Genomic DNA, 15986 nt, shown 5'->3' with positions numbered 1-15986 from the left:
CTGTACTTGCTGAGGGTCAGAGAAGAGTTTTTAATCCGCGGTACCCAGCAAATCCAAGCGCGTTACCCCCCTCTATTTACACATCGGGCTCTTAATATTCAACAAATGTTCGTTCCAAAACCACAAATGTTTTGAGTTTCATTCCACTGCAGACAAGCCATAAAAGCACTTACAGGCCTGCACTCGAAAGATGTATAATGTTATTTACAAGCATATATATATATTTACCAAAATAATTATACTGGTAGACCAGAGTTAACAGCTTCCTCCCTATATGAAAAAACCTAAAAATCCTAGACAGCTGTTTAACTTTATTCTGCTTCTCACACAGGAACAGCTACATATTTAAAAATACATTCAAGTATCACTACGACTACATTAGCTGGGGTTTGATGCTTTCGTTACACCGGAATAAAATGTTGAGAGGGAAACCAAGGGATCACCCAGAGGAAATACTGGTGTTTCCACCAGCACCAAGTCACGCAAGCAGCTTCATGTGTGGCTTTTGTTCCTGCAGCCGGGCACAAGGCAGGATCTCTGGAAGGTGAGATTCCTGCAAGCTGGAGTCCCAACTACATCACGGAGGGTCCCACCTTGCACAAAAGGTGCAACTGCTCAGTCTTGTCTTCCCCTTCCAGATGTGGGGAGGCAGCCAGAAAGGGATGTGTTGAAATAAAAAGAGACAGGGTGCGCTTTCTGACAAATCACAGCTCTGCACTACGCTGCAAAACCACACAAGACTACAAAATCCTTACGAAACGATGCCCTAGCTCTCAAAGCCCTTAATATCATAGAATCATAGAGTCACAGAATGGTTTGGGTTGGAAGGGACCTTAAAGATCATCCAGTTCCAACCCCCTGCCCTGGGCAGGGACACCTCCCACCAGCCCAGCTTGCTCCAAGCCCCGTCCAACCTGGCCTTGAACCCCTCCAGGGATGGGGCAGCCACAGCTTCTCTGGGCAACCTGGGCCAGGGGCTCACCACCCTCACAGCCAAGAATTTCTGCCCGAGATCTCAGCTCAATCTCCCCTCTTGCAGTGGAAACCCCTTCCCCCTCGTCCCATGGCTCCCCTCCCTCATCCAGAGTCCCTCCCCAGCTTTCCTGGAGCCCCTTGAGGGACTGGAAGGGGCTCTGAGGTCTCCCCGAAGCCTTCTCTTCTCCAGGCTGAACCCCCCCAACTCTCTCAGCCCGTCCTCCCAGCAGAGGGGCTCCAGCCCTCCCAGCATCTCCGGGGCCTCCTCTGGCCCCGCTCCAGCAGCTCCGTGTCTCTCCTGTGCTGAGGCCCCAGAGCCGGAGGAAGTACTCCAGGTGGGGTCTCCCCCGAGCGGAGCAGAGGAGCAGAATCACCTCCTTCGACCTGCTGGCCGTACTTCTTTTGCTGCAGCCCAAGATGTGGTTGGGTTCTGGGCTGCCAGCGCGCATCGCCGGCTCAAAAAAATCATATATTTCAAATTAAAAGCTAAACCAGGCTTCGAACATTGATTTTCCCCATGAAGAAAAAGGATTCCAGCAGACACATGTGTCATACTTCCCAACTGACAGAAGCTCATGGAATTGAAAATATTTAAAATCAAGTACCCACTTTTATTCCCAGCAACATGAAGTACCTCCAGGAAAACAGCTGAGTTTCGAAAGCACAGGAATGCTGGAATCCAGCACTCGCTCCGAGATCTGGGTGCTGCCCAAATTTCATTGTTCTTACGTCTCACTGTAGGACAAACATTTTCCCATTTAATAGTGAATTTGCTATTTACAGTTACTATTTACCAATTCCTATTTAAGAGCTACGGACTGGGTTATCTTTACACTGATTGAAAAACCATCAGCCACCCACAAAGTTTACAAACAGTGTTCTGGGTGGTTCCTGCTTCTCTGAGCCGTTCTTTTCCCTTAGCTGATGGTGAGTTAGAAGAAGATGAAAGGCAAAAAAACCTCCAAAGTCGTTAAAAATATAAATATTGTTATCTATTTCTCACATACCTATCATTGCTGTACACAGAAGGAGGCACGGTTTTGTTTATTTACTGTTCCAGTCTTAATTAAGCGAAGGCTTTAAACCTACAGCTTGCACAAGATGAAGATAAACAACTGCTTTGGAAGGCGTGGAAATTAAACCCAGCGAGAATATCTTATATGGCTCATTTCTGTTCCCAGAAAGAAAAGGGCTTTTCTTCTCCACCCCACAAACACCTCGGTTACAAGTCTTCAAAAATCGTTTATAAAAGTGTTGGGGTAAAAAAAAACAAACAGGGAAATCCAGCAAAGCTGATCTAATGCAGCCCCTTCGACATTTTGGTTTATGATTGTTTGGAATGGAGTCGCTTGAAGGCAGAGTTGCTTTATTTTCCGTGATTTTTCAGGGCGCAGAACAAGCCCGCGACAGCCCTGCCCAGGGGAGAGGATTCCTCTCCCTGCTGGAACATCTCCCGTACTTTTTGATTTGTACTAAAGCCGCCTGAACCCTGTAATTTTTCTCTTAAAAAAAAAAAAAATCAAAACTATTGATTTTAGACGAAGGTCAAACATACGAGCATGTGCAGACATTAAAATCAGATTAAAATAGGCTTACAAGTAGACCCAAATGATCTTTTGTGAGAAATATTTTATTCCACTGCAATATTTTTCTAGGAACAAAACCATTAAGCGGGTTGGACGGTCTCATTTGGCAACTGGTTTTAGCCAAGGAGAAAGCAACACGGAAACGTTTTGGCTAAACGTTCTGGAAAGACACTATCTATCTTTATTTCCTCATTCAGAAACATTTTGGTTTTAATTCTAGGCTTTTAAAAATGAAAATAAAAGCATTAAAATGAAATAATTCTCTTAACGAAAAGTAATGTATCATTAAAATTTTGGGCCACCAGAATTATTTGCACAGTGACGGGTGGAATTAACTATGAATACAGTAAAAACAAGTATTGGAACACTACAAAATTCTGAAAACCCAATGTAAGCCCTCCCCTGCAACTCAGCTTTAAATCACAGTCCAGTGCTGTTAAAGTAGGGCTGCACCAGCAAATAATCCACAAAGCTCAACTTTCACCGCCTTGCTGACGTGTGGGGTGGAAAGAGCTATGCCAAAACCACCCAAAGCAAAAAAAAAAATCCTATCCAATATGACTCACTTAAAATTTTATCATAGAATCATATCACAGAATGGTTTGGGTTGGAAGGGAACTCAAAGATCAGCCAGTGCCACCCCCCTGCCCTGGGCAGGGACACCTCCCACCAGACCAGGTTGCTCCGAGCCCCGTCCAACCTGGCCTTGAACCCCTCCAGGGATGGGGCAGCCACAGCTTCTCTGGGCAACCTGGGCCAGGGCCTCACCACCCTCACAGCCAAGAATTTCTGCCTCAGATCTCAGCTCAATCTCCCCTCTTGCAGTGGAAAACCCTTCCCCCTCGTCCCATGGCTCCCCTCATCCAGAGCCCCTCCCCAGCTTTCCTGGAGCCCCTTGAGGGACTGGAAGGGGCTCCAAGGTCTCCACGGAGCCTTCTCTTCTCCAGGCTGAACCCCCCCAACTCTCTCAGCCCGTCCTCCCAGCAGAGGGGCTCCAGCCCTCCCAGCATCTCCGGGGCCTCCTCTGGCCCCGCTCCAACAGCTCCATGTCCTTCTGATGTTGGGGGCTCCAGAGCTGGACGTGGTACTCCAGGTGGGGTCTCCCCAGCATGGAGCAGAGGGGGCAGAATCCCCTCCCTGGCCCTGCTGGCCACATTTTGGTCCCTGAGGCACCAACGTGAGCTCAGCCTGGGAAGAGGAGCCTATCCGCAGTTCGAACTGGATGGCGTTCACCTGCAGTACTGTGAATCAAGACCATACGATGCCAGAGATGTATAAAGAACAGGTAAGGAAGCTGTTCTTTCTGCTCTAGCCTGTGTTTCATTTGTCTTCTCTACAGCCAAAAACCAATCACTACCTGGCTCCAGGCGAAGCTCAGCCACCGTTTGCAAGAGAACGATGACTGCAGCAAACCGGAGCCACCAGCCCTTGGGAATCCACCTGGCCGGGACCAAAACAACCCCAAACCCAATCCTTTTTCGGCACCAGCTAGGGAACCGGCTAATAAATGACATTTTTCACACAACACTGAGTGTTTGTTTGGTTGTTTTTTTTTTCCAAGTGGGAGGATGGGCGGGAAGTTTCTACAGCTATTACAGCAGAGGTAGTTAATTTATATGCTAAATATTCTGCGTGGAGTTAAATCAAAGGCGGCTGTTAAGGGTGAAGCAAACAGGAAATGAAACACTGACACAGATAACGCGTCTCAAGAGCGAATGCCAAGGGTAAGAAAACAGAGGTGAAGCTATTAATGGAGAAGAGCCCACCTGCGTAGCTCCAGCCCAACTGGATTTTTTCCAAGCTCGAGCATATTAGAGATTCCTAAACAGAGAAAGCAGTTGGTGGGGAAGGAGATGGCGAGGAGATGAGAGCAGTAACGAAGCATTTTATAGGGTTTACGAAGTTGTTCCCAGGCTACTGGTAATGGGACTGAATGGAAATTATCCAAATTCCGTAAGTAGAAAATGGAATGTTCATAAAATGTATGTACGCAAACCTTTACTAACACATTTCTCTGCAGTCCTGGGGATGAATACTGGTTCTTATGTAGTGAAAGATGTTGGATACGTTTCATAATCAAAAGATTCAGTGCGATTTAGGCAGAGGCTGGACTAGAGACACCCCCAAAGCCCCCAACCTGAACGACTCTACGAAATGCCACCGCATTCAAACCACAGGTTTAAGGAACTGAGTTGGGTTTTCAGTGTGATCCACCTTCCAAAAGAACTGAATTAAAAAAAAGGACAAAAAGAAAAGCTACAAAACACGCAACATTAATATTCTTGTAGCCCAGACTCATTCCTGACCCCTTTACCGAAAAGATCAGAGAGACAGTCTGCCACCTGAGGCCCTGCAGCAATTATTCTTCATCTCAGCAACGTTTAAAGTCATGAAGATTATTATTTGTAGGATGTTTTCAAAATGACTTATCCATTTGTTTCCATAAATAGGGATATTTATAGGATAGGGATACCTAGCCTTTACAGTACATAGGGATCTACAAGAGACAGAGCTTCAGTTGACTATATCCTTCCAGGAATCTTTATGACTGTATTTCATCATTAGCTTCAAAACATTCCTGTCTGTTCCTGCTCCTTCATCCCACGAAATACCTTCCTCTGTTAAATGTCCACAAATGAAAAAATATCCTTTATTATCATCGTGAATGCATATTACCCAGCCTTCTAAAGACTTCCCTTCTCATTGCTCATGCCAAAACAGGCAGGTTTGTCAAAAAAAAGATGCTGCGAAATATTTAGAATGAATCATAGAATCATAGAATGTGTTGGGTTGGAAGCGACCCTGAAAGGTCATCCAGTCCGACCCCCTGCAGTGAGCAGGGACATCTTCAACTAGATCAGAAGCAGGATCTTCTGCACACCCTCCCAATTTCTCAGAAATTATATATTAAATTATCAGAAAGTATTAATTCAAGATAAAGATTCTCAAATACGGTCGTATACTTTTTGCAACACCACGGTCAGAATGATTAAATGTTCGGATACAGCAGATAAAACACTACAGCTTGTCCATCTTCACAATGCCCTAATACAGCTTCGGGGCTCTGATGATGATGTTCTCAACTGCGACATTCTCATTCTGCTTTTCACCAAAAGAGCTCAGAATTTTGTGGATGTTGGCGGCATTTTTCCAGGCTAGTTCTCCAATCTGCCTGGCCGGAATCTCCGACCGAGAAGGCAACCTGTTCACAGAGCACAGCTCTCCCAAGCATATGCTTCCCGAGCGAAGCCGTAGGTGGCAGCAAGTGACATTTTACAAATTCTTTTTTTTTTTTTTTTTTTTTTTGGGGGGGTGAGGGGTGGGGGTTGGTAGCCTTATTCTCTTTCATTTCTTTTAGTGAAGCATACGGAATGAAGCTTTTCTCACATTTCTTATGAGCAGAGAATGACACCGCTCCTGCAGCTGAAAGGTTCCACACGCCACTAACACCAGGCTGAAGCGCAGCTACGTCTCCTTGAGCTGCAGGAGGACTACATGCTGCATACGATTAATAGATTAGATCCTAAGATAGAACAGGAGCCCAGCCAGCAAACACAACTGTTACCACAGTAATAAATATTCATAGCCAAATAGAAGGGGAGGGAGAAAAGAGCCCTCCATTTACAATTAAAGATGGACCCAAGCTTCTGAACTAATCAAAGGAAGTAAACAGCACCATAATGAGTCTTAATCAAATCTTATCTGGCACAAATACTCCCCTGAGAGTTGTAGATATCCTAACGATGAGATGAAACGCATGCCCTTATAATTAAGTGGAAATAGGATTAATCGCTGTGGAGGTCCCGAGACCTTCCTTGAGCGCAGACCTGAGCACAGATGGGAAATCTCCCATCATCATCATCATCATCATCATCGAGAAGAATGATGTCAGTCCTGGGACCAGCTACACTGGCTAGTGAAACCCACTCCAGGCTACCAAAGTATTGGGGTGTTTAGTTTGATAGAGACAAAACAAGATGAAAGGAAGAAGAATTCCAGTAACCCAGCCTCAGGGTCCAGGATGCAGGCTGAAAGAAAGGTTGTAGAAACCAACGAAATAGCTGCAACTTTTCTTTTCCCTTATTTCCGCACCACCGATGAGTGGAGACGGTAAATTTTTGTCTTGAAGAGCATAAAGAGGAAGGGGCAGAGGCAGTGGAGAAACGCAAAGCTATTTTAAGGCAAATCAGATCTATCCAACTGCCTGAACTAACAGCCGTGAAACCCCCAGCAACCTTCCTTACCGTTGTCACAAAAAACGAAAGCTTAAAACACCCAAGTTCTATTTCAGTTACCCGAGCTGGTTGGTTAAGTGCCAAAGAGCTACAAGAATAATTTATTTTCTCAAATTACTGAATTTGGAGGGTGTTGACCTCCTTTACAGACGCTGCCTGAATCACGTCACCTTCAATTTAACCGAGCACCGTCTGCTCTCAGTGTTTGCCTTTATCAAAATCCAACCCTCGCCCAGCAGTAGTTAAATGCTGGTTTGACAAGGATGGATGGAGCTCCTCTGGATCTAAACTCCGCGGTGTAGCCTTAACCACAGTCAATTTTAGTGCCCTGAGGTATTATCTGAGATATTATCAGACCTGTTCTAACATTTCCTTTAAGAACAAGTAAGCAAAAGAAACAAAAACCCTTTAAAAAGGCAGAAACTTTCCATTTTTCAGAAGAAAATATGGGTTCTAGTTATCGATTACAGCCACTGTCCATCACCTGCTGTGTATCAATTGTACAGAAGCACTCTGGTGTAAGCCATATTTTCCCCAAACTTTAGTCAAGGACTCCGCTCCCTGAAAAATCACATGGAAAAATATCTCTTATCCCAGGGAGAAAAAGATTAAAAAGAACCCAGTGAGCTGTGAATGTGCCAATCTCAGGTTTTCGGTTCAGGCACTGCATCTTGCAGAAGACAAAAAAGTAGATTTTTTCAGTGTGTCTTGGTTGTATGCACACTTTTACTGTAGTTCTTTGCTGTAGCTTCAAATTGCACCTATTCCACATCCATCGTGCTTGTCAGAAAACACATACATTATAGAATCACAGAATGGTTTGGGTTAGAAGGGACCTTAAAGATCATCCAGTTCCAACCCCCAAATCCCACCAGACCAGGTTGCTCCAAGCCCCGTCCAACCTGGCCTTGAACCCCTCCAGGGATGGGGCAGCCACAGCTTCTCTGGGCAACCTGGGCCAGGGCCTCACCACCCTCACAGCCAAGAATTTCTGCCTCAGATCTCATCTAAACCTTCCCTCTTTCAGTTTAAACCCTTCCCCCTCGTCCCATGGCTCCCCTCCCTCATCCAGAGTCCCTCCCCAGCTTTCCTGGAGCCCCTTGAGGGACTGGAAGGGGCTCCAAGGTCTCCGCGGAGCCTTCTCTTCTCCAGGCTGAACCCCGCCAACTCTCTCAGCCTTATACATACAGTAGAGTTCCTCGGTTTCTCTCAGCTGTTAGATTTCAAAGGATCCAGGGTCTCCAAGGAAGAGGGCAATGAGATGAATACATCTATGCACAGAACACCCTGGAGAAACCCCCTTACCAATATGCATCATCTCTGAAAGGTTCTGACTCAGCTCACGTTGTATTAGATGGCACATAGAGATCGCTTTGTCTTCCGATAGTTAAGCAGGCTGGCACTAGAGCAATGTGTCAAGAATGTGAAATCCCTGGGGAGAAACACGCAAGTGGAAGTGTCTTCTGGCAAAATAGCTTTGCCAGAAGAAAGGCAAAATTTAATCCCAACGTGCTTCTGAAATTATCTTCCCCTTCAGAAATGATGAAGAAAGAAGAGGAAGAGGGTAGATTTGCAAAGGAAAAAGCATCTTTTTCCTTTGAGCAGGTCAAGAAGTCAAAACAGGAAAGAACAACAGGCACGCTACTCCAGAAAGGAAATAAAAATAAAATGCATTTCAAGAGAAAAATGCAAAAACAAAAGGAAGAAGGGAGGATGTCTCTGGAATGAGGAATGACAGTACCCGCTATCTAACACACCACAAGAAGAGAGGAAGCGTGTGCACGTACACATGCACATGGATGGGACCTACAAATAACATTCAGCAAAACGTCCATGTCTCCAAAGCGCTAGCAGTACACACCCAAGGTCTCTTAGAAACAGTAACTCCGCAATACAGGCATCGCGGGTTAATACAACCATCGACTTGAGGAAATTATCTCAAGGTTACGAAATTCATGCCCTGCAAGCCTTGTCATCTTCTCGATGCGCTGTCCTCTAGCTGCTTTATTCAGAATAAGGAGGAGCTTTCCATGTCTAAGTCTTGACCATCGTGGCAAGAGACAACAGTAGATTAACCAATACTTGGAGTTGCAAGCGAAGTTGCATCGAAACCTTCCCAATAAAGCAGTTTGGGGTTTTTTGTTTAACAAAACAAAATCTACACATTACCATCAAACGCTTCTACACATGGCACCAGAACATATTACTCGTCCAGTTACAATCACCACAGTATCCACAAAGTTTTGCAGCTGGTAAGGATGCCCCATCCCTGGAGGGGTTCAAGGCCAGGTTGGACGGGGCTTGGAGCAAGCTGGGCTGGTGGGAGGTGTCTCTGCCCAGGGCAGGGGGGTTGGAACTGGGTCATCTTTAAGGTCCCTTCCAACCCAAACCATTCTGTGATTCTGTGATCTAACGTGACGACGTGATAATGAACTAACTAGCGTTAAAGGGCAAATTACTTTGGGCTGTTCACACAGGGTCCAACCATGTATGGTGTCAGGCAACTGTAAACCACCGTGCATTCAGCAACAGCCGCAAATGTGAAATTGCCCATTGACTCCTGCCAACTCTCCAGACACCCTCCTTCCCCACTCACTATCCTGAGAAGGACTTTTTTGAAGCACGGAGCTAATCCCGGGGTCTCTTTGCTTTGCTTTGCTTCACTTACCAGCCGCAGCTCCTCGAGCCAAAGGCAGGGCAGCGGGACAGGGAACGGGCAGCTCTCTGGCTCCCTACAGCCTAAATAGTTTATTCTTCCATGGATCATACGTGTGCAAAAATCTCTTGTCTAATGAACGGTCCTGAAACTACTTAATAGTGCCGCTTAGAGGAGTGGGGACTAATAAGGGTTGAAGCTAAAAGGAAAGGTGACCCCTAAGTAAAAGTAAACAAGCTTATTAAATGCACTTTCTAGCTTCTCTTAGAAAAAAATTCTATATTGTAAATAACTCATGTGGGAATATATAAAAGTCAGAAACACAAAGTGATTTACACACCTACCATTCAAAAATTCAGAGACAACTTCCTGGCCTTGAAATACAGGGTGGAAAAGTTGTACCAAGATAAAAGGAAAATCACCCAGGCACCGAGTCTTGCGAGACTCAATTACTTGGCATTTTCACCGTCTTCTGTTTTAAACCAGAACACGTGTATATTCTAATATTATAATATTATAAAGGTAAGGGACATTTTAACTACGACACACCGGCTATCAGTGGAAAACCAGGGAAATACATTATTTGTCTATATTAAATGCTTTCTACCAAATACATCTTGGAGAAAAATATTCATGCTCTTTAACTCTTTGGAGCACCATTCGGTGTTTATAAGGATGCACATCTATGACTCTGCATTTGCTCCTCATTATATCAGAGAACTGCATGGTATTCCCTGCCCCCCAACGCCCCCCCCATTTATTGCGTTTATCCATCACCTTCCTGGCCAGGCACTTCTTGCCCAGTGTGTTTCCCAATGGAGCTTTACCCCTCCCTGTGCTTTTGGAAAAGCCCGCTGCCTTCTACAGCACACTACAGGGTTCATTTCAGCTCTCACATCTCTTTTTTTTTTTATTTTTATATATATATATATACGTATATATGTAAAAACCTTCCACTTCTTGGCACTTTCCCCCCACCCTCAGTTATATTCTGCGGCTGTGGCCCAACTTGCAATTTTGTCTGAAGCTCTTTTAGCTAATTCTCTCTGAAAAGCCAAACTTCTGCTGGGCCAAAGTCCTCGTGCGCTCTTAAACATCTTCTTTGCTGTATTTGCCTGGACAATAACTGGCGTGTTATCCCCGCCTGGACAACAACTGGCGTGTTATCCCGTCCTCTGTGCTCTCTGTACCACTCCTACAGGACCAGGCCCCGATTTCTACTGCAGAGATCCTTCTTGGCCATTACTCTTGCAGCTCGCCCTTTCCAAGTTCTCACTTGCCAGAATTTAACAAATAAAAAATACCCCCGTCGATTTTTCTCTCCGCCACCTCCCCCAAGGAATCGTGTCACCTCTTCGCTCAGTTTCCGCTGATTGATTGGATTCTCTTAATTATGGATTCTTAAGACTTGCAAACACTAAAGTTCCAGACCAATTTCATCTGTACCTTTTATGATATTTTTGTGCGAGAACCTTCTCCTCTGCAACTTCTTATCCTAATTTTATTCCTTTCTGCTGCCGCTTTCATCTTTCATTCTCATGCTCTCTTGTCCTTGCATATTAAATCATTAACTATCTATACACCGAAGTACTTTGGAGTACAGTCTGTTTGAAATAGTTTACTCAAAATAAAAGGCTACTGCATTTTAAAACACTTTCTGTTACGAGAGCATATTCTGGATTTGTTTTAAAACGAGAGCCTAACATTTATCACAGCAGGAGGAGGAATATTTTTACTCTCTATTTTCTAACCTCTTGAACTGTAAATCACATTCCTAATTACATCAGGTCCTCCGAATATCTGGCGGTATGAGAAGCACTTAACTGAAACAATTACGTTTGCTCTCCAGTTTTAATTAAGCGACCCACTCAGCCGAAAACGAATAGATCGGTTCCTGTTGCTTGCAATAGGTTTTTTTGAATCACTGGCCAGGAAAACAGTTAACTTTTACCCACCCAGCGCTGGCAGTCAACCACGAAGTTTATCTTTTCCTGAGTCTTTCTTAACCCAGAACAGGTCTCACAAACCTCTGTAACCTTTTCAGAAGTACCTCAGAGTGAAAGCAGAACGAGATAGAAAGATTATTTCAAATACTTTCCCATCAACATTACAAATTAACGCGTATATCAAAAAAACGCTAGAACAGAAGGCACATCAGCGTGTGGGAGTTCCTTCTAGAAGCCAAAAAGCATGAAGATGGAGATATTATCATAATTTTGGGGTATTAATTCCTTCAAGCAGAAGGGCACTAGTAAACGTGAGATTGTTCTTTCTCTATTTAAGACAAAGCCCCTAAATGCAGAGATTCTTGACCTTTGCACAATAGCGGAAAACGCAGCAAGTTTAATCACTCCTCATCAGGAGTGTTTTTTAATATTATTCTTCTAATCTCGAGTCTTTCATTAAGTTGATTCAGTGATGTGAGAAGTACGAAATCAAGGAAAAAAAAAAAAAAGACATCTCAAAATTCCCTGATTTTTGATGGTAAAAGCTTTCATTTCCACAAACAAAACAAAAATAGCTGTAACCTAAAAATAATTTCCTTCTTACCTCAGCCTTGCGAATGCTCTCTCTGGCTTCATCTATTTTCTGCTCTAGTTCTGCTCGGGTTTGCTCAGACATCACAGGCCCATGGCATTCGAGCTCCTCAAGTGTCTGTCAGAAATCAGAAAACACGCCACAGATGTAGTAAATCCCAGAGAGCCGTTTACATGATAAATATTTATGACAAGTCCGGGAAATTATTGGTTGATTAGTTGCTGGGTTGACCAACAATAGCCCGATTCCAGGAAAACAGATGATGACCAAGGCCATTTAAAAGCACAGTATTTCACATGGAAATGCCACTTGGGGGAATATTTCAAGATCTTCATGAAAACATGATATTGTGGTCTGAATCAACTCATCTACAGGTTGGTATTTCCCTATTTAAAATGGGTATGTTGCTCCCCATTGATGTCAGGAGGGAAAAGAGCATCTTCAACACGGAGAGAGAAGTTGCTAATGGTACAGGAACGTTGTATCCAGAGGAGAATTTGCTGAATCACAGAAAACACATTGGAGTTTCTTGGCTTCCCTCACATGTGTGTTGACCGTACAGATCCAGAAAAATAACAACAGCATGCGATCGCACAAACTGTCACCAGTTATCTGCAAATATGTGCCTGGCTGAGTATTTCTGTATTTTGCGTTACGTAGTCTTTGGAGAAAGAGCAGAAGGAGCATCAGGTGCTAGGACCAGAATGGAGGATGCTCCCTCCTTCCTCTGAAGAGAGTTTTCCTGTCATATTTTGGTTACAGACTCTATTCATACCCTCTTCCTGGTGCTGCAACTTCTGGTTTTTTGCTACAGAGTGACCCAGGCTCAGCAGAAGACAGGTACGATGGTGAACACCTATTTTGGTCGTCTTGCTTTGTGCCTTCCCTCTGCGTAGTTTGAGGAATGGCTCAAATCTCTGAAGTGGAACTAGAAGGCAGGTCCCCCACTTCCCGGGCTGCAACTCATTGAATTATACAATATTACAGATATTGTGGTGTAGACACATCCTCTTTAACTGAATTTAATGTAGTCTGTGCAAGTTAGGCTTGACCCAAGCATGTGAAACAGAGGTTTTTAGGCAGAATTTAGCACAAGAACTTAGTGTGGCTCCCGACGCTCTCTCCAAACAAGAGCATGACAGCCTTGCCGTAGGTGTTTAAGGAATTTGGTGCCCCAAGGGATCCATTTCTACTGGCTGACTTTATTCTCATTCCCAGCCAGTCTCAGCCACATTCCAAAATACAGCTACCTGAAGCCCCAGTCAGGACGTCCAAATAAAGCTCTAGGGCCTTCTATGTTGAGCTACATATGTAGAAATAAATTTATCAATACGCACTTGATTTTGTGTCTTCACATTAGATTTAAGCGCACATTACTCATGGATTTTCCTAGACTTGAAAAAACTTTTTGATAGCCAAACTTTTTTTTCTACAGGCAATATATACATCATACAGCGGACGTAAGAGAATCCCCAAAACTTCATTTCTAACAGAAGGATGGCGTGTAGAACAGAGGTAGGTCTGTAAGTTATTTGCAGTAAAGAAGCTGTAACTTCAGATTTACATGGGAATAAAATGTATCGATGAACCAAAAAGTTAGAGGAGCTGCTAACCTGGCAGTTGGAGTGTGTCATATCAAGAAAGGCTTAGATGAAAATGGCAGGTTGCCCGGAGAGATAGCAAGACAAAAATAATTCCTTCGTGCTTGCGGCAGCTCCTCTTTCGTGCAGTGGGGAGCTGCAACAAATAAAATCCGTAAACAAATGTTTTCCTAACCTACCCGCTGACTGTGGATGATGTTTTTGTGCTCCCGGGCTACCCGGGTAGCCCATTTCCGAGCCTCCTTGTTGAGGCTGTGCTCTTCAGTCGTTCCAGTTTCCGATTCCAGTTGTCGACTCTGGAACAGAAAACAAGAGGATGAGTCATGACACAGACCCAGGGCTACCTCTGCAGATATGATGATATTTAGTTATAGGATAAGTTTACATTACATTTATCAGCCTGGGATCTTGCTTCATATGAAACAAGGAGGATTCAACCAAAACCAACTCTCTTCCATACGAACTTTGTGATGGTACCATGTTGTGGGATCCCAACTACGAAAGCAAATCAAAGCTCACAAGAATTCCCAACTCAATTGCCTCGGAAAAAACAGCGTGACACCGAATACCGGCCACAGCTCTACTGCAATGAAAGACATTCACGATGAATACAACTGAAACTCAATTTCACCCATACTGGGTATCAAAGAGATGAAGAATAACTAGCCAAGGAAGCCACCTAATTTCTAAAATAACCATGCATTAGGTGAAAGATTCATCGTTTCAACGATGAAAGGTTAAGTGTGGTCCAACTGGCCATTTGGGCTCATTCTTTGTAATTTGTGATCAAATCATAGCGTCATCGAATATTTTAGAACAGCGCGGCCATTTCTGTCAAAAAAAAAAATTATCCGCAAAACAGCGACTCAAATTTCAAACCAAATTTTTTGATATTGTTTCATCTTATGCCCGCTTTTCTTGTGTCAGTAACAAAAAAAATTCCAACTAAAATTGCCAACTAAAGCAAGATGAAGTAGTTCTCTATTGTCCCCAGATTGAACAGAACCCATCTGAAACTCTGAAGAGAGACTTCCCAGCATTTAATGAATGCAATCACGCCCAATCTTTCTGTAATTTCTATTAGTGGCACGGCAACTACGCCGTGCATTTACGTAGACGTCTCAGTGTTCAGGATGTAGATCAGTCTCCATCTTTCCCACTAAGGTAGGTTTCCTGATAGTCCTTCTACATTTGTGGGCATTCTGTGCACATTTACTGCACCTGCACTGCGTAAGGGTAAGTAACTTAACGACAATTAAGTTGGAGAGAGTCCAGCAAAGGACCACAAAGATGATGAAGAGGTTGGAGCATCTCTCCTATGAAGAGAGGTCGAGGGAGCTGGGACTGTTCAGCCTGAAGAAGAAAAGGCTCAGAGGGATCTCATCAATCCATATAACGGTGTGAAGGGAAGGTGCAAAGAGGATGGTGCCCAGTGACAGAAGCAGAGGCACAGGAAGTTCATTGTGAACACCAGGAAACACTTTTTCCCTGTGAGGGTGACCAAGCACTGGCACAGGTTGCCCAGGGAGGTTGTGGAGTCTCCATCCTTGCATATATTCCATATTCGTCTGGGCAAGATCCTGGGCAACCAGCTCCAGACCGGATGACCTCCAAAGGTCCCTTCCAACCTCAACCAGTCTGGGATTCTATGATTTTTTTTTTTTTTTGAGCCAATCTCATACTCTTCCCATCAGTAAAATTAGCTGTGAGAAGACATTCTCTTCACCCCACCTTCCTGGGGTGTGCTCCTGGCACAACAGAACAGATTTGTGGTTCTCCCAATCAAAGTTAATCAATACTCCAAAGGGGACCCTCAAGAACAACTCCTCTGCCTGGATGACCTGCTGACTCATGCACATCTCACTATTGAGACGGTGCAGTCCAGAGCCACCCTGCATCCCTCTTTATCACAAGACCTCTTCAGGCTGATGGAATCTTGCACAACCTGAAAAAAATCCCCTAATAAATTATCACTCAAGAAGAGCGAGTCAATTATCACCCAAGGAGAGAGAGCACGCTTCGGGCTGCTCAAAACCAACTCAGAAAGTGTGAAAGAAATGACTTTTCCATGATTTTCTCTCTCTCACTCTCTCCTCTGCGGTTCAAAAGACAGGATTTTTCTCTATCAGGTGCGGTTTGAAACTAGAGAAGATCCCACAAGTATCCACAAGTTGTTTCGAAAGGAGAAATTCAAGGTTAGCCAGCAGGAGGAAGGTAAGAGAGCACAAAGACAAGGAATTCTTTTCAGGCGGGGCGAGAAGCCTGATGCAGGAGAAGACAGAGAGTTATCAGGTATTTTAGCAGGCAAAGTGGTCCAATTTGTGTCAAGGACGGAAGACAATGTTAACACCAGCACTTGGTATAAACTTGGTAAAATCAAGAGATACTGGGAAGC

At 44.3% G+C, this 15986-nt stretch overlaps 1 protein-coding gene across 2 annotated transcripts in view; it reads right to left on the bottom strand.

Moving 5' to 3' along the window:
- FCHSD2 (FCH and double SH3 domains 2) overlaps window positions 1-15986 on the bottom strand; it is a 178952-nt gene that overhangs the window by 18397 nt on the left and 144569 nt on the right. For both annotated transcript variants that reach the window (XM_074572284.1, XM_074572285.1), the window contains 2 exons: window positions 13771-13887; window positions 12003-12107 (listed from right to left, as the gene is read on the bottom strand). In XM_074572284.1, the coding sequence (XP_074428385.1) occupies window positions 12003-12107; window positions 13771-13887 (222 nt within the window). The remainder of the gene's footprint in view (window positions 1-12002; window positions 12108-13770; window positions 13888-15986) is intronic.

This window comes from Larus michahellis, chromosome 1 (assembly GCF_964199755.1).
Source record: "Larus michahellis chromosome 1, bLarMic1.1, whole genome shotgun sequence".
NCBI lineage: Eukaryota > Metazoa > Chordata > Aves > Charadriiformes > Laridae > Larus > Larus michahellis.
Note: the sequence above shows the minus strand (reverse complement) of the source record. Positions and strands in the feature narration are given on the sequence as shown.